Source organism: Chaetodon auriga, chromosome 2, assembly GCF_051107435.1.
Source record: "Chaetodon auriga isolate fChaAug3 chromosome 2, fChaAug3.hap1, whole genome shotgun sequence".
NCBI classification, from domain to species: Eukaryota; Metazoa; Chordata; class Actinopteri; order Chaetodontiformes; family Chaetodontidae; genus Chaetodon; species Chaetodon auriga.
Window position 1 is genome coordinate 21,482,183 of NC_135075.1, and position 23,569 is coordinate 21,505,751.

The window sequence follows — 23,569 nt, forward strand, 5'->3', positions numbered from 1 at the left end:
ACAAAGGCCTCATAAGGGAGCACTTTCCTCTCACATTCTTATATGTTTGTGTCACTGCTGTCTGTTTGAAGCCTGCTCTGCAGTCACAGGTGAAGGACACTGGATGAACAAGGCGATGGGAAAGGGACCTTGATGCAACTTTGACGTCACCAGCTTGATATGTGGGGTCAGGGATCGTTAATGGCAGAGCTGCACGGGACAGGTCTAAGCTGAGCATAAAAATCAAAGAAACTTCCTTAATTTCCTACAAATTTGAGACTTGGGAGGAAAGTCTTTGAAGTCCTGAGTTTGAAAAAAATCCAGAAGAATTAATAGTTTAAGACAGCCAGAGGACATTGCATTTGACACACACTTTGGATATTTGATTTATAGGACTGCAACTAACCAGTAAGAGACGGTATTGATTCATTTCTTACTTAGTCAAGTTTGATCTGTAAAAGAACATATTACAATTTCCCATGTGACAGTTTCATCACGTCATATTTAAAGTGCTTTATTTGTCCAGCCAACACCCCCAAAATGTTCAGTCTGCTGTCAGAGACGATTTAAAGGACCAGCAAATAGAAACAAGTTCATTTTAGGCATTTTTACAATGTTGAACTGACAGACTTGTTGTAAAGAGATCCATACACTGAAAGGACCTCAGGTATCAACACTTGACAGCACTGAAAGGAAAACGTTCAAAAGGTTTGTCATCTTCATGGTCAGTATTCAAAGATCTTACAGTATGTGAAGACCTGAAATTGACTTGAACGTTGCTGATAAAGATTTGTTGCGTGACTCAGACTCAAGACTTAAAACTTGTCCCAAAAGATTTAACTGCACCAGCAATTTCCCTAAACCCCAATCTGACATATTTATATTGCTACTATTGTCCAATTAACACTAATCCCCCTTTCAGAAGACTAACAAACAGCAATTATTCACATTTTAGAAGCTGCAAATTGAGAAAGCTTCTTCTTCGTAGCTGTTATAAGGCCGAAAACAAAATTAAGATCTTTTGAGGGAAAATGATCAAATGATATGTCTGATGGACTAGAAAGTCGCTTATGACTTATTTTGGACTTTCCCTCGAGGACTTGAGATTTGATTTCGACCTGCACAAACAGACTTGAAACATCTCTCACACATGGAGTTTCTAATATTGGATATTTAGAGCCATATATGATGATCAGTAATATCACCTCAGACTTTTTCCTTTAGTAATTTTTGCATTTTGGTTCTCCCTGGCACATGTCGCAACCAGAGAGAAGCTCGTCCCTCAACAATGTGTAAAGCTTGAGTACAAATCCTGCGAGAAATATGCAGCTGATTTAAAAAAGCATCAAGAACAATGAATAAAAACAAGGTGTGCATGTGTTTCTGCTGACACTCGTCATCACTGTGCATCCCGTTATCATGCAAATGATGCGGGACGAGTGGCCGGTGTGTCATGCCCTTTTAAGAAAAATGAGAAATAGTCGGGAGTGACGTCTGCTGCGCACGGAGGCCGGAGGCAAACTGACACTTGCGGAGCGGCGAGAGACAGCGAGCGAGAAACGGTGAGTGGAAATGCCAAACTTTACTAGATGCAAAACGCGGTCAAATAACTCATCTGCGCGGGAGCACGTCGCGTCGACACTTGCGGGTTAATAAGCGGTTACGGCGGAGCGCGCGGCGTGCGTTACATATGTCGGATAAACGAGAAGAATTGTCCGCAAGTACAAAACCGAGTGTGCACTCCCATTTTAGTCAAGGCCAGGCGGAAGGGCAGGTAACGTTAGCAATTCGGCTGCGTCTTTCCCGAGCAAATACGCCGTAATGGGGGATGATTTAAAAGCTGCCAAGTCCGGTTGACGTTTGAGCTTTGAAATGCGCTCGATTGCAGCGTGTTTTCTGGCAGCCTAGCTGTGTTTTGATGAGACGCCGAGGAAAGGAATGTGTCGGCTAGCTAGCTCGCTTGCTAACGAGCCGCGGCTAGCGGCTGTGAAGTGTCGGCGGCCCGTCGCAGGCAGTTAAAGCTAGCTAGTTAGCGGCATTTTGCTAACAAGCTTGATAACGGGACTTAGTGTTGTTGCTGGTATGAAACTAGATTGTTTATGGACAGATGCTAGTCTCAGTGGCCTGGATTAAAGATTATGGTATTTTAAGGATTTATTTGTAAGCGGGTTTATGATTTGAACAGATTTTGATTAATGTTATGGAGGCTAAGGTTGTAATGATAATGCATCGGCGGTGTGTTAGTTACTGCTCTGTGGTGTAGTCAGAGCCACAGATTGCAGGGACTTAGCATGACCTGGAGTGATCAGCATATGCTCCGCCGTAAGCAAATTAGGTAAGATTCACAGTGAGATAACCCAACAGCTCGAATGACTTTCTCTTGTCTGGGTCCAAGCTTTGTGCCAGCCTGTTGCAGGTAGAGTGATGTGAAACAGGAAAGGTGTGTGCTCAAAGTGTAAACATAATTAATTTTAACAAATCACTGCAGTTTCCAAGTGAAGTAGACTATCTGCAAGGAGGTGAACTGTCTCAAAGGCGCATTTGTCACCCTGTGTTAGCTGTAATGATACCTCTGCCTCATCCTGTGCCCTGAATCCCTTCATAGCCCAGGTTAGGTTTGATGATGAGATAGAGAGAGCCCCCCTCCTCCCTGTCTTTAAGCAAGCCTGCAGTCTGGAGTCTTGAACAGGAACAGAGACTTGAAGAGACTATTTTAGTATGGAGCGACTCCTTTTCCATCCTATCAGCATGCAGCCTTCTTGTGCTTTGGAAAGAGGATGTGGTTACAGGTCAAGGCCCCAGCGACACAGATGCATTCGGCTGATGGTGTTTGTCAGTTACAGATCTTTGTCATAATTAAGTCACAGTGAAGTTTTGTGTGCTGCCTGCAGTTTTGTTCTGACTCAGTGGGGCATTCAGGGTTACCGTCAAGAGATGCAAGACGCATGTATCTAGATAATGGGAGATTTTGGTTCTTTGAAGTCCTTTTCATTTTTTCTTTAGGTGTAATTTTGATAGAGAAGATTGCTGTTGAAATTTGACCCTGGCTTCACAAAGATCTAAAAATGTCACAGTACAGATCTTTTCCCTTAAGGGTAGACGCAGAAACATCCTCATTACTCACAAGCCTCGATTTCTAGAACAAAGTTAATGCAGTGTTATCACATGTGAACATGGGCGCTAAAAAAAAATCTTGCCACCGTGACAGCATTTATTTTTTTGAAGTTCAGGTGGTAATGGTTAACTTTACAGGCTTGTAAACTCCTAATTTTTGAGGAATTTTCCTAGAAAGAACTATGTAAATTGGCACTAATTATAGGTTAAATTAGAGGCAGGGTTCAGTTGATACACTTGCAATTAATTAATTCCAGTTAGCTGCTAAGATAGCCAGTGTTTTAGTTGTGGCACAGTAGGTTGGCTGAACATGTATAAATGTGCAGTTTGATTATGGCCAATCATGCAGTTTACCATATGAAGAGTTAAGTTTCCAATGCTAAAATAGATTGAAATAAAATGAATAATGATAGGAGCTGCACTTTGATGGAAATTCCTCTGGATTTCAGCAGCTGTTTTTAAAATCATCACATCTAACTGAATTAAGTAAACAGTCTCAGAAGTTTTTCCCTATAATTAGTACCAACTAACAAAGTTCTTTCCAGGAAATTTTCAAGACATTACTAGGATATTTGTCTGAAATAATTTGGCTGTAAAATACAGTGTTACCACTCTGTCATCTTTGCTTAAACCCTTTGCCTGCCTGGTTTTCTGCTGTCAGTAGTTTCTGGGTTATTCCCAGTGGTGGGTTTCTTATGCTAATCTCATTGTGAACAAGTGATGTGTACTGTGGTTTTGGTGGAGGTAATGAGTAACCAGGAGCTTATCAACATTTAAAAAAACTCTCCACCAGAACAAGTATTATCTCACCCTGTTTTTTCTATCCCTAAACCTCAAGTGGATATTTACTCTTATCAGTGTAGCTCCTGTAATTGTCATGTGGGCCAGCACGCAAGCAAATGAGATGTCACCAGAGTCCATATCATGCTGCCAGCTTAACCAACGGATGTGTGCATTTTCTCCATCCACATTTGGTGGAAGATACAGAGGGCAGCTGTCAATCACACCGTCCTGCTGAGTCAGGAGCTGTGACAGCTTCATCGCTGTCAGATTAGCCTCACTACACCAGGAAATAGTGCATCCTGAATGTTGTATTTCAGCTGTGAAGCCTCCTGCTCTCTTATTTCAGTTTCCTCCAGTTTGAGACGCAGTTTATCCAGACGCGTTCGCTGCATGTTCTTGCTAGCAGCTTGCTCGTCCAATTTCCAGCCTTAGATGGATGCATACCTTTGGCCGTAGAGGGTGAGTGATGCAGTGATGTCATGGTGGAGCATGTTTTCTGTGGCATGTGGCTTTCTCTCACTCCTTATTTGCTGGGGTTACTACGAGAGCAGAGTAACGGCAGTGGTGTGTTTGTTTTCTTGGGAATGACAGTGTGTAGTTGAGGGCAGTGGAACGACGGAGAGGTTTGGTTTTAAAGGGAGATGTCCTTAAATGGCCGTGTGTGTGTGTGTGTGTGTGTGTGTGTGTGTGAGTGTGTAGTGAGTGTGTAGGCAGGCGCTTGAGAGAGTGCAGCGTTGTGTGCAGTTTGCCTGGTATGAAAGTTTGTAGATGAGGTGTCATAGCAAGAGCATCCTTTTCTGTCACGTCGCTGGTTTTGTTTTGCCTTTTGAAGGCTGCGCTAACGAGTGGAAAGCTACGTGATAAATTAGTTCAAAGGAGATTGGTGGTGTTCACTAATTTGATTTGGTGAGGGTGGTATTTGTGTCTTGGCACAGCCACTTTGCCATTCTCAAGAACATGAATTAACACTCCAGCTGAGAAATGTTGTCCTTCACTGCTAGTAGAGCTCAGACATACTTCAAATCCTGGCTTTAAAAACACTTTATCACTCAATGATGCTTTCTAACTTCCACACTTGATTGCCTTTATTTGTGCACATCATTAGCTTACCAGCACGATACCTGCCAGTCGCCATATGTGTGACGTACAGGGCATGGCGTAGTTAGTTAAAACAACCAACTTTCAAGTCATTAAATGAATACTGCCAACACTGCTAAAACCTTTGTAATTTTTAAAATAAGATAGAACTTTATTTATCGCAAGCGTGAGGAAATGGAGAAAACTGAGCTGGCTGATACTTGTATGCAAAGGAACCAGAAGTGTTTAAACTCCGATTTGTACTTTGGGTAGACCTTCATTTCCCAAAAGAGTATTTCCCTCAAAGAGAAGCCATCAGTTCATGCTCTGAATGTTGAATTGAATAAATTCCTTGGATGAATTTTTCGCTGGGATAATGATCCATGATTAGATAAATGAAAACAAATGATTGTCTTTTTAGTTGCATGGTTGGTTGCCAAATGTGTGGAAGTATCAGTAATATTAAACCGAACTCTCATCCCCGGTCTCAACATTGGCTGCACACATGAAACCATACCTTTTCTCTCTGATTGAAAATGGCATTGTAACCTAATCACTTTTATGCCCGTTTTCACTTTGTTTGTATACAACACGGATTGGAACCCAAGTTCCTCATGGATATGTTCAATGTACCTCAGTTGTGCTCCTCCTTGACTGTACACTTTTTGGAGGAGATGTCCTCCACAACAACCTCTGAAGCAGTTGCATATTAACAGAGCGGCTTTCTGACATCATCTGTCTCAGCAGGGTCAGTCCGTAGTGTCCATACAAGAACCATGACGTGTGGATAGCTGACAAGTGAGGCCTAGCCGAGATCTAAGCGTGACGCTGTCTGTATGACATCGTATGCGTGACACTGTGCATGCACTTGACTCTGTGCTTGAATGTTTACATGAGAGTGCAGCAGAGACTCTTTGCATAGCACTCCATTCTCTTTCTTTTCCTCCTGTTGGCTCCTCACTGATCGTGCAAGGAGAACTTCTCTTTGTGCGTAGAGGATTAGTGAGTATGAATTATTCACAGTCCGGGCTTCGTATCCCACATGGTCACTGCTTGTGATTGAAGCTGGAGGTCCGTAGTCCTTTGCCCACCCCATTGGGCATTTCGATGGAGTGTGCTGTAAAAAGAACAGTGTAGGAGGGGATCATCTGCTTCCCAGAATGGCTGGCGATTAGCTTTTGATGGTTTGCAGAAACAGTTGATTATCAAGCCAGGCTATACTGTCTTCCTTGAGACCTGATTTTAACTTAAGCTACTTGCATGGCGCAGCCTCGATGCCCTCACGCTGCACTTTTCAACCCATGACCGTAAAGTTGAATCCGCTGGTTTCCAGATTACAGTCCTCTGATGTGCAGTCAATGAAACCTGGTGTTATGCCATCTCTTTTTTTCCCCTCTCAGAACATTTGGGCACAGCTACAGCTCCATCTTTTATCAGTAATTGGATAAATGTAGTACAGTTAGGCATAAGGATGATGATTGGCATACACTTGACATATGCTGTGGAAACATCTACATTGCTTTGGTATTACGCTCTGTTATGATTTTGATCTGCTAATCTTTAGTCTCAGTGCTGGAACGGCTGGAGAAAATGGTTAACAAGTGATTAAATGAATTATAATGACAAGGAGAAAATGATCGCTAACTGAATGCATGACATTTCCTGCCAGTGAAAACGGTACATTTCCAAAATTGATGATAATGAACTCTTCATATGAACTGAAGTAGGGCTGCAACAAGTAGTTATTTTAATTGTAGCTTAGTCTTATGATGAATAATAATTTCTATAAAATGTCAGAAAATTGTGAATGATTTTAACACATTTTGAGTACCCAAGGTGATTAATTTTGTCTAACGGTCCACAACCCAAAGATATACAGTTTACAGTCATGGAAGTCTGAGGAAACCACATAATATTCACATTTTAGATGCTGGAACCAGAAAGTTTTGGCCTATTATTCTAAAAACTGACTGACATTGTCGGCCATTAATTTTGTTCTGATAAACTACTTTTCTAATTTTCATTGTTTATGATTTAAATCAATCTCTTTCCAATCGGTGAACTTTTGCAAAAATCTGATTTTGATATGAAGCCAGGAAGGAGATAAGGTATCAGAAATCCCCCACATCACCCAGCCACAGCTGAACGTCCATGTAGCAGCCTCTCCGTCTCTGTAGCCCAACTTCCAGTGACCCACTTGGCTAACCCAACTGACTTTACGCCACAATGTGTGCCAACGATTCGAAGCCTCCGCGCCCTTTAAAGGGATATTCCAGTGATTTCACAATTTCCTCCCCATCAGTTTCCACTTCCCTCAGCTGTTTTCTGTCATTAGTCGAAAAAGCCTGATACCATATTGCTGTTTTACAACACCAAAGAATGAGCGAGTGACTAAAAAGCCTGAGAGCAGGGTGTGTTTTGGTGTGTGAAGGCCAGATGATTGTGTCATTTGGAGGAATATCTGCCAGATCTATGTATCATCTCCCCTTCAGTTCCCCCTACACTCATACACACCACAGCTGGTTTGTGTTAGAGAGGGGTCACATACTCTTCACCTCCTCCACCCTGAAGCAGCTCCACTTATGGGTGTTCCCTCCATTGTTGTGCTGCTTCTTGTCCATAACCTCCAGGAATGACGAGAATCTTTCCTTTCTGGAGAGGAAAAACTCAGCGACCAGACTTGTTTTGTTTTGCTTGAAAAGAAAGTTAGGTCTTGTTTTGTTGTTGTTTGCTTCTCGATTTTTGCAGCTCTCTCATTTTGTCTGTCCCATTTTGCTTTTCCCCATTTGTCCAGTGCAGATTGTTGGGCTGTCCCGTGAAGCAATCCCGCCATGCGTGAATACAAGCTAGTGGTGTTAGGCTCTGGAGGTGTGGGCAAGTCCGCTCTGGTGAGTATTCTTTCCTGAACCCCTTCCTGCCCCCCTTAGCTCTGACACCTCTGTGATGTGTTTCCTGAAGTTTTTGTAGGACTGTTATTTAAACAGAAAAACGACGTGTTTACACAGGGAACCATAAGAGCACATATGAAACTATCCTTTTCCTCATTTTTTTTTTTTTTTTTACTGAAACCTCTTTTGCTTATCTATTTATAGGCAGCATGCTTGCATTTCCTGACAGGTGTCACGTTCTTGATGTGGACCCAAATGTCATTGAGCAGATTAAATACATAAACACACCATCTTTTTCATTGGTTTGATGAAGAACAGACACAAAATCCTGAACCTTTATGTACGCTGTTGTCATTACAAGGCTGCCAGGAGGCCATGGATGTCTGTGAAATGTCGCATGCTTTGCTGAGCTAACTTCGACCAGGTGTTGAAGTTGGGTTAATCCTTCAACCTGGCAGCCTCACATGTTTAGACCTTAAGTTATTATCAGATGAACTCAGTCTACCCCTAATGTAAACCTACCATTAAGCACAGTGTCTAATGTAGCACAGTCCTAACTCGGGCTCTTTATTTGCCTGCGCATGTCACGAGCTTCAATAAAATTCGGCACAGCTGAACTTTGTCTTATCCTGGCTGTCTGACTCACAGTGTTACGACCATCCTCCTCGTCAGTTGTTGTAACTGTTCTCATGGCCGAGAGGTTGCATTGATCTAACGCTGGCTTGCTCTGTGTGCTCTCTTACAGACAGTTCAGTTTGTACAGGGAATCTTTGTGGAAAAATATGACCCTACAATAGAAGACTCGTACAGAAAGGTGAGTGTCCCTTGAGTGGGGAGAGGCAGAGGCAGAGTGCCGGACTGGAATGAGCTGATTGTTAGCAGCTGCTCTGCAGGTTCACGTCATGATAGTGTGCTCTTGTTTTTTCTCATCCAACTCACTTCATCGCTCTTTCTTTCCCCCGGTCTTAACATATATTATTATCTCTTGCTCCTTTTTCATCTCCTCCCTTTTGTTAGTTGTCTCATTTGGTTTTTATTGTTTGCAGTGTTGTGATGTGTCCCGTGACCTGAAATTAAACATTTTTCTTTCTCTTACAGCAAGTGGAGGTAGACGGGCAACAATGTATGCTTGAAATTCTCGACACAGCAGGCACAGTAAGTGAACTCCAGACCACCGAAATCTCTGTCCATGCCCTGTATTGCTGTGTATAAGGACCCCTGAGGTACTGTATTGAACACTGACCTTTGGGTGGTCAGATGGTCGGTCCACCACTATGGTGGCTACTTGGCTTCAGATGATGTTTGTTTCGTGGCCCCCACAGAATGAATTCAACTGACTCTGTCGATCCCCTGACTTTTTCTCTAACGCCACCGTGGGGCTGACATTTGTGGTTTTCATTGGAGTATTAATCGATGCATCACAGTTCATCCAGCATCATCATAAGTTCAACATTTGTCCCAAACTTAAGTTGATGACAAAACAGCAACAAACTACTGATCTTCATACCAGCCTCAGCTGTACTTTGTGCTCATTGATAAATGTTGACATGCTAACATGCACGCTGGTAAATATTATACCTACTTAACATTAGCAGTTAGTACTGTTATGATGAGCATGCTGACATTAGCAGTTAGCTCAAAGTGAAATGCTGCCTCACAGAGCTGCTAGCATGGCTATAGACTTGAAGTGTTTTTTATTTTCTCCAGCACAAGTATGCTAGAAGAGTGTGTGTAAGATAACTGTGTTTGTTTGTATGTATGATGCACCAGCAACACACATGATCATGCTTGTTTCTAGTGGAAAAGGGTGCCGATGGTCTGCCCACACTGCATAATGGTGTGAGTGTACTGTCGAAAAGCATGACCAGGATCCAGCAGTTCCACTGCAGAGGTCTCACCAATTGCATTACCTGTTGTATGCAATGGACTTTTACATTAAATGTTAAACAGTTTAAAATATGACAGAGCTAATTGCTTGTCCTTCCTCTTGTGTTTTTCCCGCTGTGTAGGAGCAGTTCACAGCAATGAGGGACTTGTACATGAAGAACGGCCAAGGCTTCGCCCTGGTATACTCCATCACAGCACAGTCCACCTTCAACGACCTCCAGGACCTGAGAGAACAGATTCTACGAGTAAAGGACACAGAGGATGTAAGCACACAGTCTGCACACTCAGACTTACCAGCATGTTTACTTCAGCTCCTGCACATTCTCACCGGACTTACTTTTATTCTGTGTCTTTTTGGATGGATTGTAGAAACACAGCAGTGGAAAATAGTACAGATAAGTTACAAGCACCACACCTCCTTGTTCTCAGCCGCCTACATTGTTCAGAACCTGATTGCACTGTTGCTATGGATACCATTCAACACCGTAATCGCTGCATCTTATGCCAATAATTACATATATCAAAATACAACAACATAATGCAGGTGGTGTCGCTGTGTTGTTTCTGTGTTGACTGTAAAGTAAGAACAATGAGAAAGCACAGCTTGTGTACTGTACATAGCTTAGCATTAGTTAATATTAGCGTCATGCAGGTCGCTGTGGTTTGATTACTTCATCTGTTTAACAGTCCAGTAAAAGTAGGGGAATGTCTTTGTCTCACTAGGGGATGTCCAACCCTTAGTCTTGCTTTTTCTGCAAACAGTGTGGTTTTCCCTGCCAAGTCTGCCTCTCAGCTTGGATCTGTAACAGTGCATCTAAAACGAGGCTGTGCCATCTCGTTATTTTTCTGCTGTTTGTTCGATGTGCATTTCCAGTTTTCTGTACCTCTGGTAAATTGTGAGGCTGTTCAGTGAGTAAGCCCTCCATCCCCTTCTCTGGTGGGGCAGATAGTGCGTCAGCAGGATCTAAGATGCCCTTTTTTGGTGATCTCTGGAGGGAATGAATGTTACCATAACCCTCTCTCACTCTTTCCTTCGCTCTCTCTCTGTTCCCTGTCAAAACCATCTGAAAAGCCTTTCTGCAGCTTGCTGCAGAAGTTTTAGTCATGTTCTCAAACATGTTTTATTAGTGTTCTTCTTGCTCCCCGTCCTCCCTCTCTGTGCCAGTGTACCCCTGTGTTTTCTGTTTTGACTGGCCTTTTCCACGCCTGTTGCGCAGTGTTCCCCCCTCTTCTCTGTGGCCTGCCTTGTGGTCTTTCTGTGGTCTGGCACTCTGTGCGGGTGATTGGACTGTCAGGGATGATGTGCAAGGAAAGCCTCAGCTCATCAAAAACACACTGGATCTAGAGGCTGTGGTGCTTCATTAGAGCCTCTGCGGTCAGGAGCTGAGGTTAGCTTCAGGCTAACAGATGGGTTGCAGGATCAGTGGCTCCTCAAAGTGCAAGAAAACAGTCGCCGTCCCTTTTCTTCTCGAACTGTGCTTTCTCTGAATGCGTCCCCGGTCTTAACATTTGTGCTTATCTGGCTATTACAGCCACTGTGTCAGCTATCAGTCCACTGGTGATTTAAGCCTTTACTTCTGATGGCCGTGACATCTGTTTATCTTTCTTTGCCCCTTGCAGGAATGCACGACCAAAGGAAATGCTTAACGTGTTTTCCTTTTTTTTTTTTTTCTTCCGTGAGGACAGATTTCTTATTTGGAGAAAGCTTTTGAGCTATTGCACAGCTAAAGCAGACATTCTAGTTGCTGCTACAGCTGTTCTCATTCTTGGCTCTTCCGCGCACCATTTACTGCAAAGCTGGCAAAATGTACAGACGCGCTTGATATTGCCAGGCTCAATTAAAAAGCCTTTTAATGACTGTACATTGAACACAGTAGGGCCAAAATTCCATCTCCTTTAAAAAAAAAGTCGTTAGGAGTGAAGAACGAAGTGAGCGAGCAGTCAGCAGTGTATTAAAAGCTCACTTCTCTTACTTCCTTCCACACTTCTTATGTAAGAGAGGTCGTATGACTTTTCCGGGCCATCTCCGTCTCTGCTTGTGTGACTCGGATAGTACTAATGCCTGACTCCATGCTTGTGACTCACCGCTCCATTTGAAACGACTGGCTCCATTCATTTAAGACACTCTATACTCCCCTGTTCTGTGCTCCCCACAATCCAATCTCTAGCATGCCTTGTGGGCGGGACGGGACCTGTCTGTAGCATGTTAACAGCGTCTGAACAGATTCTCTGTGGGCTGCATGGATTCCTCCAGTAGGCCAATGCTGCCTCGTGTGCTGCTGACACTGAACATTTTTTCCTTCCCTGCATACCTCCATCCTACCATGCCTCTCTCCATCCTTTTCATCCCAGCTCAACTCAGAGTTTGTGTTAGGAGGGCATACCGCTGGTTCTCCCAGGACCCCTTGGGAGAAATGTCGTTCAGCAGTCCAGTGCGAGGGGCTTGTTTGGATATCAAACATCAAGCAGCAACCTCCGTGGGGTTAATCTAAACATCGCAGTTTCCTGTCGTCTGCCTCACAGCCCGGAGAGAGAGTGCGAGCTAGTGAGAGAGAAAAGAAAAAAGGGCCCTGGAATATTCGTACTATGCCTTCAAAAGTATGACATTTTCCGGAGGAACGTGGCCATAATCCTGTCAAAAACGACCTCTGAACACTAAACTTGTGGGTGGGCAAAGGAAGTTTGAGCAAGTTAGTGCATGTCAGGGTACAACTATCCAGTTTTTCCAGATCCACAAGACACGTCTGGGGGCCGTTTCAGGGACCAGGAGAAGGGAGCGACTGCAGGATTTCCCATGCATGGATTTATTTGCTGCTGGCCCACCACAAATAGATTTCCCCAGCTCATTTATTATTGGCGCCTGTTGTGCTGCATGCAAAATTTTCCACTAGTTGATTATGTATCTTGCTCGTTAAGCTGGACCACAAACACAAATATCCTGTGAACCTGAGACAAAATGCTGAACTCCTCGTCAAGCTTGAGTCTCGAGCCTGTTTCTGTTTTCATGCAGTTGTGCAGTGGGTGGTGCAGTAAAGCTAAGTGTAAGTGTGAATTTACTCTGCATGCCGAATGAACTCAAGCGCACACACAAACAGTCTCACACTATCATGTAATTCCAGAGAGCAGACAGAGCATGGAAATCCAGCTGAAATGTTCGAAAACATTCAGGAAGGAAAGCGATGTTATCCCGGCTGGGCGGGGCTGCCATGACTTCCTCCGGGCCAGCATGCTCCCTAGATAGCCGGTCAGGAAACAGCAGGCAGGATGAGACGCATCCCGACACCCTGACTGCCCCGGCTCTGCCCACTGTGACAGTTTGCCCAGAATATTCTTTCTTCCTCAGAGAGTTTTTGTTTTTTTGACCTTGGTTGTTTAAACATCTGACTCGGGGCACAAAAGAAGAAGTGCTGGGTATTCGGGAGATTCCAAAACCAGCTGCATTTCATGTCAGTGGCTGTTTTCTCGGTAGTTGTGTTGTCAGTTTTGGTCGGAAAGGAAACAAAACCAAAAGAGACCGCATTCGTTGCACGTTCATTTTGAGTCTTTTATCTCTTCTGCCACTGGTTTGTTACCTAAAAAAACCCTTTTCTTCTTACTTTTTTGCCTTCTCGCAGGGATAGATTGATTTTCTTGATTGTCTTTGTGACCCTCCAATGCAGACACCACTCTTGTGCTTTGAGGATGCACATGAGTTGAGCATTTGTTGACAAAGTGTCCTGCTTTTACTCTCATGACCTCCCAGTCCCAGTGTCCACCCTTGTACCCTAACAGACTTTAATGTCACCAGTGTGTCCAGTGGGGCCAAAAAAGAATGAATGAATGAACTTGTCCAACATTTATCTCCTCCCTGCTTTATTATTATTTATTTTTACCTTCTCATATCGGTTTATTCATATCTGTTTCTATCTGTTTATATTGCATCTTCTCTTTGGTACACCCCATTTTCCTTTCCTGTCAAACATTGAAAGTTTTTTTTCTCCTGCGCAACTTCAAAATGAACATTTAAAGCAGATGAATGCACTCTGATGCATTCGTAGTTTCTGGATCATTTTGTTGAACGAACAGCATGTTTTTCAAGTGCGTCTGAAAAGTCTCATTTTTGGAATTCCTGCTGAAACTCGGTTGTGGTATTGACATTAGTATCAAAAACATTTCTGATGCTACTTTGCCGTAATGTGCACATTCCCGCTTACATTGGTCTCATTCCTTGAATCCCATCTCTTATTTCACTTTCCTCTCAAAACCCCCTACTTCTAGAATACCGTCTACTTGCCCCCTCCTCCCACTTTTTCTCTATTTATTTTTCTGGCCTTCCTTATGAACCTATGGACTTACCACTCAAAATAAATGTCAGACACATCTGTGTTTCATTAGCATTGCTTCATTGCTTCAGATCTCTTGGTATTCTTCTTGAGGTGCCAACAGTTTTTATTGATGTATTCATTTTGCCACAGTGTTACATAAATTCAGTATTTTGTTGCACATATGGAGTCAAGCCTGTTTTATTTTCATTACTCCAAATCACAAATCTGCTTCTTTTTCTTATCCCAGGTGCCGATGATCCTGGTGGGGAACAAGTGCGACTTGGAGGATGAGCGTGTGGTGGGGAAGGAGCAGGGCCAGAACCTGGCCAGACAGTGGAACCACTGTGCCTTTTTAGAGTCCTCTGCTAAGTCAAAGATCAACGTCCTCGATGTGAGTACACACAGAAACAAACCACTGGTGACTCTGCCCATAAATCAGTATTGTTTATCGAAAGATACAGGTAGTAATGAGCTCAGCCGGATTATACCTGCTGCACCCTCATTAAACCTACTGTGTGTAAGCAGTGACATCAATCCATTTAGTGATGTGGCATCAAGTGATTGCTTCACGGTGTTAGGGTGTGCTAGGACCTGCCCTGTATGAAAGATGGATGGCTTTACTGCTGTTTACATTGTATTTGTTTGCTCTCTGTTGTCTTTCTCAGATCTTCTATGACCTGGTCAGACAGATAAATAGGAAAACGCCAGTGGAAAAGAAGAAGGCGAAAAAGAAATCCAACTGTGTCCTGCTTTAAAGACCCCTCCCCGACCAGCCCCTGCAGCAGCTCTGAGCCAGGTGTGTGTCTAAAATTTCATAACACTTGCTAGTCATTAAGGTCCAGTAGCTTGACATGTCCATGAGGTCATGATGCGTAGGCAGGCTGTAAGCTTCGTGTCACATGGTATCTTAGTGTGTCATCTTGATGCTGCTTGCGTCAGGTCTAGTTTATCAGTCATCACAGTCTGCAATCTGCAGATTATTTTCATGATTAATTGATTAATATTTTAGTCTATAAAATCTCAAAATATTGTGAAAATGCTCATCACGATTCCCCACAGCCCAAAGTGATGTCTTGCTTCTTTGTCCTACTAACTGTCCAAAAACCCAAAGACTCTTCATTTACTATCATAAATGATAAAGAAAAGCAGCAAATCCTTATATTTAAGAAGGTGGAACCAGCAAATGTTTGACATTTCTGCTTGAAAAATGACTGAAACTATTAGTTAATTATCAATATAGCTGGTAATTACCTTACTTATAATGGACTAATCGATCTGTCGACGAATCATTGCGGATCTAAACATGAAAATTGGAGGAACCTTCTGAGGTGCAGTTCAGAGAGAGAGCCCCCCCTCCAGGCAGATGAGGGGTACAACAAATACTGAAAGTGGGGAAAAAAGTCAAGTTATTCCAAATGAACTGAACTCATATGAACACCTGAGCTGAACTGGAGTCATCTGACTGGTCCAGTATGTGTTCAGTGTTTTTCTGTGTGGTTATTCCAGTTTAGCTGGTGCCAGTGTTATTCCTCTGTATCCTGCATTTAAAATGGAGTCGTTACCCAAAGAGGAACTTTTCCATGTGACAGCAGGGCGGGCGGACATCTTTTCATGCATTGTACTGTATGTGTGGGACATGTCACTCTCTATAAGTGACTGCAGTTGTCATCCTGTGACAATAATAACATTTCTTTGATTCCTGTTAGTTCCAGTAAATATTTCTGGACAGGCCAACTTCCCCTGAGTCAGCCTTCAAAAGTGTGAAGTGCTTTCATTAGCATTTTCTTTTTTCATCTTCAGTGCTGTTGAATGAATGAGTCAGTGTGTGATGGCTGGATTTAAACATGGACCTCAGCAGACTGCAGCAGCTGGTTATGTCTGAGGAAATCCTTATCTGTCATCACGTTGTGATGACAGGAAAATCAGAGTCAGTCAAATCAGATCGCTTCTTCTTTTTCTTTTCTGTTTGTTTTTTTTTAAACAACGTTTTTTTTTTTTTTAAGAGTTTGCCTGGACGCTGGTATTGAGGAAGTCTGAAAACAGGCACTCACGGTAAACCAGACTGCTTATTACTGTCAGTCCTTCTAAACAGACCAGCTGGTCTGTTCATTTTAGATCGGCCTTTACTGACGTTTACTGTATCTGACGCACTAATTAATCTTCATCCATAGAAGGTGTTGGATGGGGGCTTGACAGTCCGTGGAGCCCTTGTTTGGTAGCATTGTTTCCTTCTGCTGAAATTACAAGGACAGTTTCCTACAATTGCCTTCTGGGCTGCAACAGGATGAAATTTTCATGTTACAACAAGTGTCCCAGGAACGTTTTGTACCAAAAGTTGACTGAAAATGGCAGAAAAATGGCAGAAAAACTGTCTGCCGTCAGCTAATGCTGGAAATGGTGTAATGTTAGCTATTGTTTTAAATCTGTGGTGGTAGATTTAAAGTCATTGCTACAAGCAACACAACTAATACTTGTTAAATCAGCGTTAACGGTGTCACATAAGACGGCTGAGCGTAGATAAGGCACTCTGGCACTGTCTTGTTTTGAGACGATCCATGTCTTAGTGGCGTTGCAGCAGACCGTCACCAGGGGTTAACCCAGCAAACAACCATAACGTAAACATCATTCAGCACCGCAGCGCGTTATTTTGCTGCTACGCACCCTTGAAAAAACAAAATGATTGTCATCCCGGAGCACTTTGGTACAGAGGTCGTGGACCCTGTGTTTTCTGGAGCAGAGCTTCTGGTCCTCCGTCTGAACTTAACGTCACATGACTGCAAACAGTACTGTAGATTAGCAAATGTACATGCTGTGATAACCATCAAAATTCATACTAGGGTGTACCGTGAAACTGGTATGTCACTGCAACCATAATTGCCTTAAAGATTATGTATGCCTATTTCATCTGCAGGTTGTCAATGTAAACACGATCTTTTGTCATAATTTACCTACTTTCATCTTGGTGGAATCCCATTATGTATACAGAACATTTTCTGGAAAATGTAGCTGAGAAACCACCATAGATAATTACATACGCAGCTGTGGTATCTTTGATATCTGACAAATCAAAGTACTTCATCACTTCGGTGCAACATTCCTAAAAGAAATGCCCATAATGCAGTCATACTTATTGATCTGCAGCAGTTCTGTAATGACCTTAAATCGGCAGGAGTAATGGAGGCTTAGCTTCCTTGATGTAAGTGGTGTTGCACAATCTCTGCAGGGAAACAAACCTCTGTCATCTCACAGTTAATATGTTGCTCACTTCTAATTTTAGCTGCTGGTCACATTTGACCAAAAACCCACCGTAGGTCAGAGGTCACTGCGCTCCTGATAAGATTTAACCCCGGTTAACCCGCCCCGCACCGACTCCCAGCAAGAATGTTTCCACCCTGATGTGGCAAGTTTCCTTGATGACTTTAGCTTCAGTCAGTTGAGCAAATCTTGTGAGATCTCATGATGTGCATCCAGCCTCACGTGGAGATTACTAAGTAGGGCCTCAGTGTTTCCAAACAGTGAAGGTGTAAGTCTAAAGAGCTCACTGTGTGTGGAGTGAAATACGTTGTGGGATGTGCTGGCAAATGTGTTAATAGCCGCTCTCAAAGGCAGGCAGACAGTGTCTCCTCAAAGCCTTTGTGAGGTTGCACTCGGCTGTACAAGTGAAGCAGTGGTGTGAAGGATTAAAGTAAAGAGGAGTTCAAACCCTGCCTGGGAGCCTGCATGTCAATCTTTGGAAAGTTACAAATATTATAACACTTCTTTGTGTCAGTTGGCGCCTTTGTTGACGATACAGCAGCAGCTGCCTGAATTTTTAGAAGCTCTGTGTTTGACCCCTGCTCTGTTTGCTTGGTGAGATTAATGGGCAGCAGGGTGGCACAATGAGCAGGGACTCTTCAAACTGGAGGACGTCAGTACAAGCTGTCATTCATGCAGGTGTCAACCGTGCTGAAGCGTACTGGCGCAGCACCCTGACTCTCTGCCTTGTTTAGGGGGTGTTGTCCTGTAGCTGACACTTATCTGACTGGACAAATACTTTCTTTACAAAGATCAATACAGCTCCTTCTCAGCTCCAGCTTGATATCACATTGTCGCATAATCGTGGTAAATATATTCTCTAAATGTAACATTTCCTTGAAGGGAGCGAATAGTATCCAAACGTGAATCACTTCTGCTGAATCTCCTGTACTGTTTCTTGATCAGTACTTGGTTATTACTGCAGGAGAGAAACTGTTGCCTCTGCATTGATGAGTGAGGACAAAGTGAAGCAGCATATTTCCTTTAAGTGCAAGAATACAACAGTTTAGTACGACTGAGAGTTGGTGCAGTGGAATGCGACAATATGCAGTAATTGTGACCATTAAAATGGTACAGATGTAACATAAAAAGTGTGGGTCTGGTGTCAATCGTAGGGTCTCTTTGTTGTTTGGAAATTAAAATGGGTGTAGCTGGACAACCCACAGTTTACAAGAGTTTTTCAGCACTTTTGTTCAGAGTACAGTCGCTCAGATGTGTTGCTGTTGCCAAACCAGCGACGCACAGCCAACAGCAGAGATTTTATATCTACCTCCTTCAGTTACTTTTAACTTAAAGTGCGGGGGAGTAAAACTGTGGCATTACTGATAACAGCGGATTAGTGAAACAGACAGTACCATTGTGCCCAGCCCAGACATCAGGGCCGCTAAACCACCCACTGCGTTCCTCATCTGAATCCATCTGTGTTGGTCAGTTAGTGGTCCGGTTTGTGTGAGAGTGGGGCCTCTGTCAGCATGCCCTGGGGCGGTGTCTGCCCCCCCCCCCCCTCCATCCCGTTCACACGCTGGCCAGCCCAATGAACCAACACTAATGGGATTACAGCCCCACTGTTCCACTGCTCACAGCACACCAGCTCACACACTGCAAGAGAGAGCGAGCGAGCGAGCGGGGTTACAGTGCCAGCCTCAGACAGGACAGGGAGTTAATGGGACATTTCGCTTTGTACAACATGGTCATTTTCCAGTTTGCTGACCTCATGATCCAGCGGTCTGTGATTTTAGCCGTCACTGTATTCACTGGGACAGGAAGCGGCAGACAGCTGATACCTGATAGGATGGTATATTGATTCTTAAGGTGTGGATTTTTAGTATTTACTTTGTGGTCACTTTTTTTAAACCTGGGCTTTGTAGGACATAGATTCTTTTGGGCATCTACAGCAACAGGTGTCCATTTTTCCTTCAGTGTTTAACTCTGCTCAGTGTTGAGTCAGTCGTGCCCACATGTTGTTTTATCACCGCACGACGCAGCTTGGCCATTAGCCTTTATAGACCTAGTAATTGAGCTTTGGGTTGTCTTTTGAACTTTGAAGTCTTGAAGTTAAGCTGTTATGTTGCTCCTGCCGGGAGCTTTGTGTTCGGCTCTCTAACAGACTTCACAACAAGTGACTTATCACAGCGGCAGAAGCACAGGTGAAACCAATGACACTGATTATGGCTGCATTCCGTTTAAATACCACAGTTAGTCTTGCCAGTGAGCATGCATAATAGCATTGCCCTGGACCTGGAGCTTCTAAATGGAATGCAGCCATCATTAGTCTTGTTAACATCTGTGCTCTGTAGCTATCACAGGTCAAACTGTCTGCTGTGAAAATGGTCTGTTGGTTTACCTCCATTTCAGCACCCTGACACCAGTCACATGCCCTCACTGCCCTGTTGGACGGTAGCATGCCCGCCACTCAGAGCCAGCTGGACATGCACTTTGTGTACTCTTTTATATTTTGTCTCAGCGCCACCCACAGGCTTCACGATTAGTGGAAACCTGAGGTCAGCGGGTACTTCAAACAAAACAGAAATACCCACCAGTGGCTCTCAATGTCCACATATCATATTAGAGTTATCATAATTAAGACAGTCTGACCTCTAATTACTCTTTATTTTTCTGAAAGCATATCTGGCTTGGCAACAAAAACCATGACAAACGAAGAACTCTAATCATCCGTCGTGATGATCTCATTAGCACATGATGTGAATGCATCATGAACACAGAATAAGTCCGTGAGCAGGATGTCAGAACTGTGAGATGTGACCGAACTTAGATGGGGAAAGTGGATCGATATCATCCGCCGTTGCACCTGTGCACCCTGTAAGCACCCCAGAGGAGCTCAACAGGCCACTTCATGTGGCTTTTTTGAAAATAGTCAGAGGGAGGGATCAGGTGGGGCATAGATCTCGGTCTAAACATGCTGAGCGTGTCCAACATTCTTCAGTGTACTGAAACTCTCAGGAGGAAAGCTTATATAAGATATTTCTCTAACAGTTAACAATATCGATATATGCTATTGACACTATTAATAATAATCATCAGTAAGATAAGGAAGGGTGTGCGTGTTTTGAGCACATTTTAGCTGACTCTGTTTTTTTTTCTCCAGAAGAGGAAACTCCTGAATCATTTCCATAAGACATTTACAGGCTAACTTCTGTATTTAGAATCAGACATTTTTATGTTTTATCACCACTAAGACACTCTGTCACTGCTCAGCTTTTGCAGTAATCAGTGGTCAGTTTATAACTGATTCAGACGCGGTTCATGTGAACATTAGAGGCATCTGTACTGATGCTGAATCCATCATGTCATGACTGTGTGGGTATTAGTACAGAACGTTTTATACACTTAATCATCACACAGCTACAAAACATGTGAAGCCGCTGCCTCTGCTGGTAACTGACTCAGGAGACCCCTGGGAGAGACCCCTGCTGTTTTGAACCTTGGGAACTTTTATGCATGACACATTTCTGTTTGCTCCTCCTCAGTTTTCCTCCCACACATGTGAGGTCGATAAGCGGCCACTAGATGGCGCTGTCAGTGTGCAGATGGTGTTATGGAAACTGTAGCCCGGGTATGAACGGAGGACTTAACCTCTGTGTGCTCTTCTTGCAGAAATGCTGTAATGAAGAACTGTTGCCCTGATTGGAACGTGCCAGCATTCCAACAGCCCCACCCCCCCCTCCCTCCATCAGCCATAAACGGTGAATCAGCTGACTGAACTGCTCCTATCAACGACGAGGATGATCTGTGTGAGAGAGAGAAAGAGAGAGAGAGAGAGAGTGAGAGAGAGAGAGAGAGAATGGAGAGAATAAAGAGAGAAAGAAAGACAGTAAGAGAGAGAGAAAGAAGACTCTGGTCTCTCGCCTCCGAGGACCCTCCTCTGTGTCTCAGTTTCAGTGTGAACCCTGAATGGACAGTCTCCATTTCTGCACCAACAAACAACACCACAAACTTATGATGATGATGATGATGATGATAATGATGATGGTAAAAGCTTCTGAACGTATAAAAAAAAAGTGTCCATGAGCCGCCCACATGGCCAGAGAGCAGCCCCTTATTTTCATTTTTTTTTTTCGACCGTTTTAACAAAAAGAAAATAACAGCGTTAAAGAAGGAAAACAAAGTTAGATTCAGTATTTTTCATCTTTTTCAATATCAATATCGTATTTGAAAGACATGGAAGTTGACCTCTTTTTAGTTGTATGATTATAAATATTCTTCAAAAACGAGCATGAAAAAAATGCATCAGTTATTCAGTGTAGATGTTTTCAAGTGAAATCAAGTGGAAAAGTGAGAATTTTTTTATAGCCATACACCTATTCTCCATGCCTGTCATGTCAGTGATGATAGATCAAGGTCTATGATATGTATTATTATTTTTATTATATATTTTTTTTCTTTGTTCGCCCTGTTGTTCCTCATGGACTTCTCTTCTGCGAATATCTCTCTCTGATGTGACTTAATTTTATACTCAGTCACTGGGATTTCATAGCTCCCATAATATATTCTAATGCCATTTTTTGCATAATAATGCTTCAGAAAAAAATGGGTCTTTTATAGAAGAAATATGGGGAAAATAAGGATTGATTTCTATGTCTCTTGAAGCTGAAATATATTATACTAAACCAACTCTAATAATGCTTCTTGTGTTTTTCTGTCAATGATGTTCCAGCTTTTATGGATTATTAAAGTACATTTTAGTACATTTTCATTATATTGGTCAATGTATTTTTGTGAATTAAACTTTTATCCAAAGCGGATTTGAGTTATTTGAGAAGAGTGGAATTAAAAGATGTTCATAAAGGGCTGGAAACTTAACATGGGGACGTTTTCTTAGCTGTTGTACATTATTGAGTCTATACAGTGACACCAGTTTGTTCATTTATCAATAGTTGTATAACAGTTCATGCACTGTACAACCGGCCTGCTTAAGCTGTTACATGTGATGTCTTACTTTTATTGGCCACCAGGTGTCAGTATTCACATACTGAAATGTTTGACACACATTGGGAGGCTGTCACCGTGTATTGACTCAAATCCTGCCTCCCAGGAGTAAATTACATAATGTGGCTTAATGGGACAATCGATCACAGTGAAATTAGTGCATCTCTTTCACCATTATTCTCCAAACAAAAACAGAGTGTTGGGAAGCTGGAAAGATCGTATGTGTGCTGCAAACCCCACAGTGTTTCTGGTGCCTTGTACACTGAGCCCCCACAGCCTGGATTAATTCTACTTTCTCACCTGAAAAAGGATTTTCTGTAATCTTCTCTCACTGATTTCCAGTGCAAAGTGCAACGGAAAGCAGGGGGGGATTTAAAAATCAAAATAGATGAAAGGTTGAAGCTACATTGAATAAATTTAACAGCGTTTTTGTGAGGTGAAATAGCACAAGAGGCTTTCTTGAATATAAACTTGGAAAGAAATGATGGATGCTTGTAGCACTTAAACAGCAGTGACCAGTGACAAATCAGATTTCATGTTTAAAACATGCTTTCTGTAACTGTTACACTGCATACGCTCATGTTTTCATACCAGAAGATGCAAATGTGATTACAGTTAGTCTCAAAGCAAAGCTGTGTAACTTCTAAAGAAAAACCAAGTTCTTCCGTGAGTTTAGAAGCAGTAAAATGTCCTCATTCACGTCTAAACATCCAGAGGTTTTGCTGTTGCAGCCTTAACATTAAACTTTAGCATTTAGCATTAGCTTGTAATTAGCACTTGTGGCCACAATGGCTGCTGTTCATCCAAAGTTACATAGTCTTGCTTTAATGGTTTTGTCCCTTGATTATTGATTGATGGTTCCCATAACTGCCTGTTGGGAGTGAGTCCACTATCACCCTATGCATTATTACGTACATGGTGTGCAGCTGCGACTAATAATTATTTTCATTATCGATTAATCGTTTGGATGTAAGGCACAGCTTCTTATAACCTCTTGAAATCACGTTTTGTCCGACAACAGTCTAAAACATAGATATTAAATTACAATCACGTAAAAATAAAGAAAAGCAGCAAATTTTGGCCATTTTGTGGCCTTTTTGCTTAAAAAAAAAAAAAGAACTTAATTGCTCGATATATGACCAATCGACTAATTAGTTCAGCTTTTGTATAGTGATATAATATAGTTTATGGCAAATCAATTGAAAATCTGATTGCGGATTTAAAAAAACAAACAAGAACCGAATTTCTTCGCTCTGCTGGCAAATCAAACACTTGACAAATCAAGACGCTTCAACT

The 23,569-nt window shown here is 42.7% G+C and overlaps 1 protein-coding gene across 3 annotated transcripts; it reads left to right on the plus strand.

The window, feature by feature from the left end:
• The first annotated feature begins 1,420 nt into the window (after positions 1–1,420).
• LOC143326777 (ras-related protein Rap-1A-like) lies at positions 1,421–22,089 on the plus strand. 3 transcript variants are annotated; one of them, XM_076740678.1, is made up of 9 exons: positions 1,730–1,753; positions 4,223–4,335; positions 7,753–7,841; positions 8,587–8,655; positions 8,940–8,996; positions 9,851–9,991; positions 14,280–14,423; positions 14,698–14,828; positions 20,942–22,089. In XM_076740678.1, exons 3-8 carry the CDS (start codon positions 7,785–7,787, stop codon positions 14,785–14,787), a joined length of 558 nt encoding a protein of 185 aa, XP_076596793.1. In that variant the 5' UTR covers positions 1,730–1,753; positions 4,223–4,335; positions 7,753–7,784; the 3' UTR covers positions 14,788–14,828; positions 20,942–22,089. The 3 variants fall into 3 exon arrangements, with proteins under 3 accessions (XP_076596774.1, XP_076596784.1, XP_076596793.1); XM_076740659.1 differs by lacking the exons at positions 1,730–1,753; positions 4,223–4,335 and adding an exon at positions 1,421–1,541; XM_076740669.1 differs by lacking the exons at positions 1,730–1,753; positions 4,223–4,335 and adding an exon at positions 1,503–1,541 and having other exon boundaries at positions 7,748–7,841.
• Positions 22,090–23,569: the final 1,480 nt, after the last annotated feature.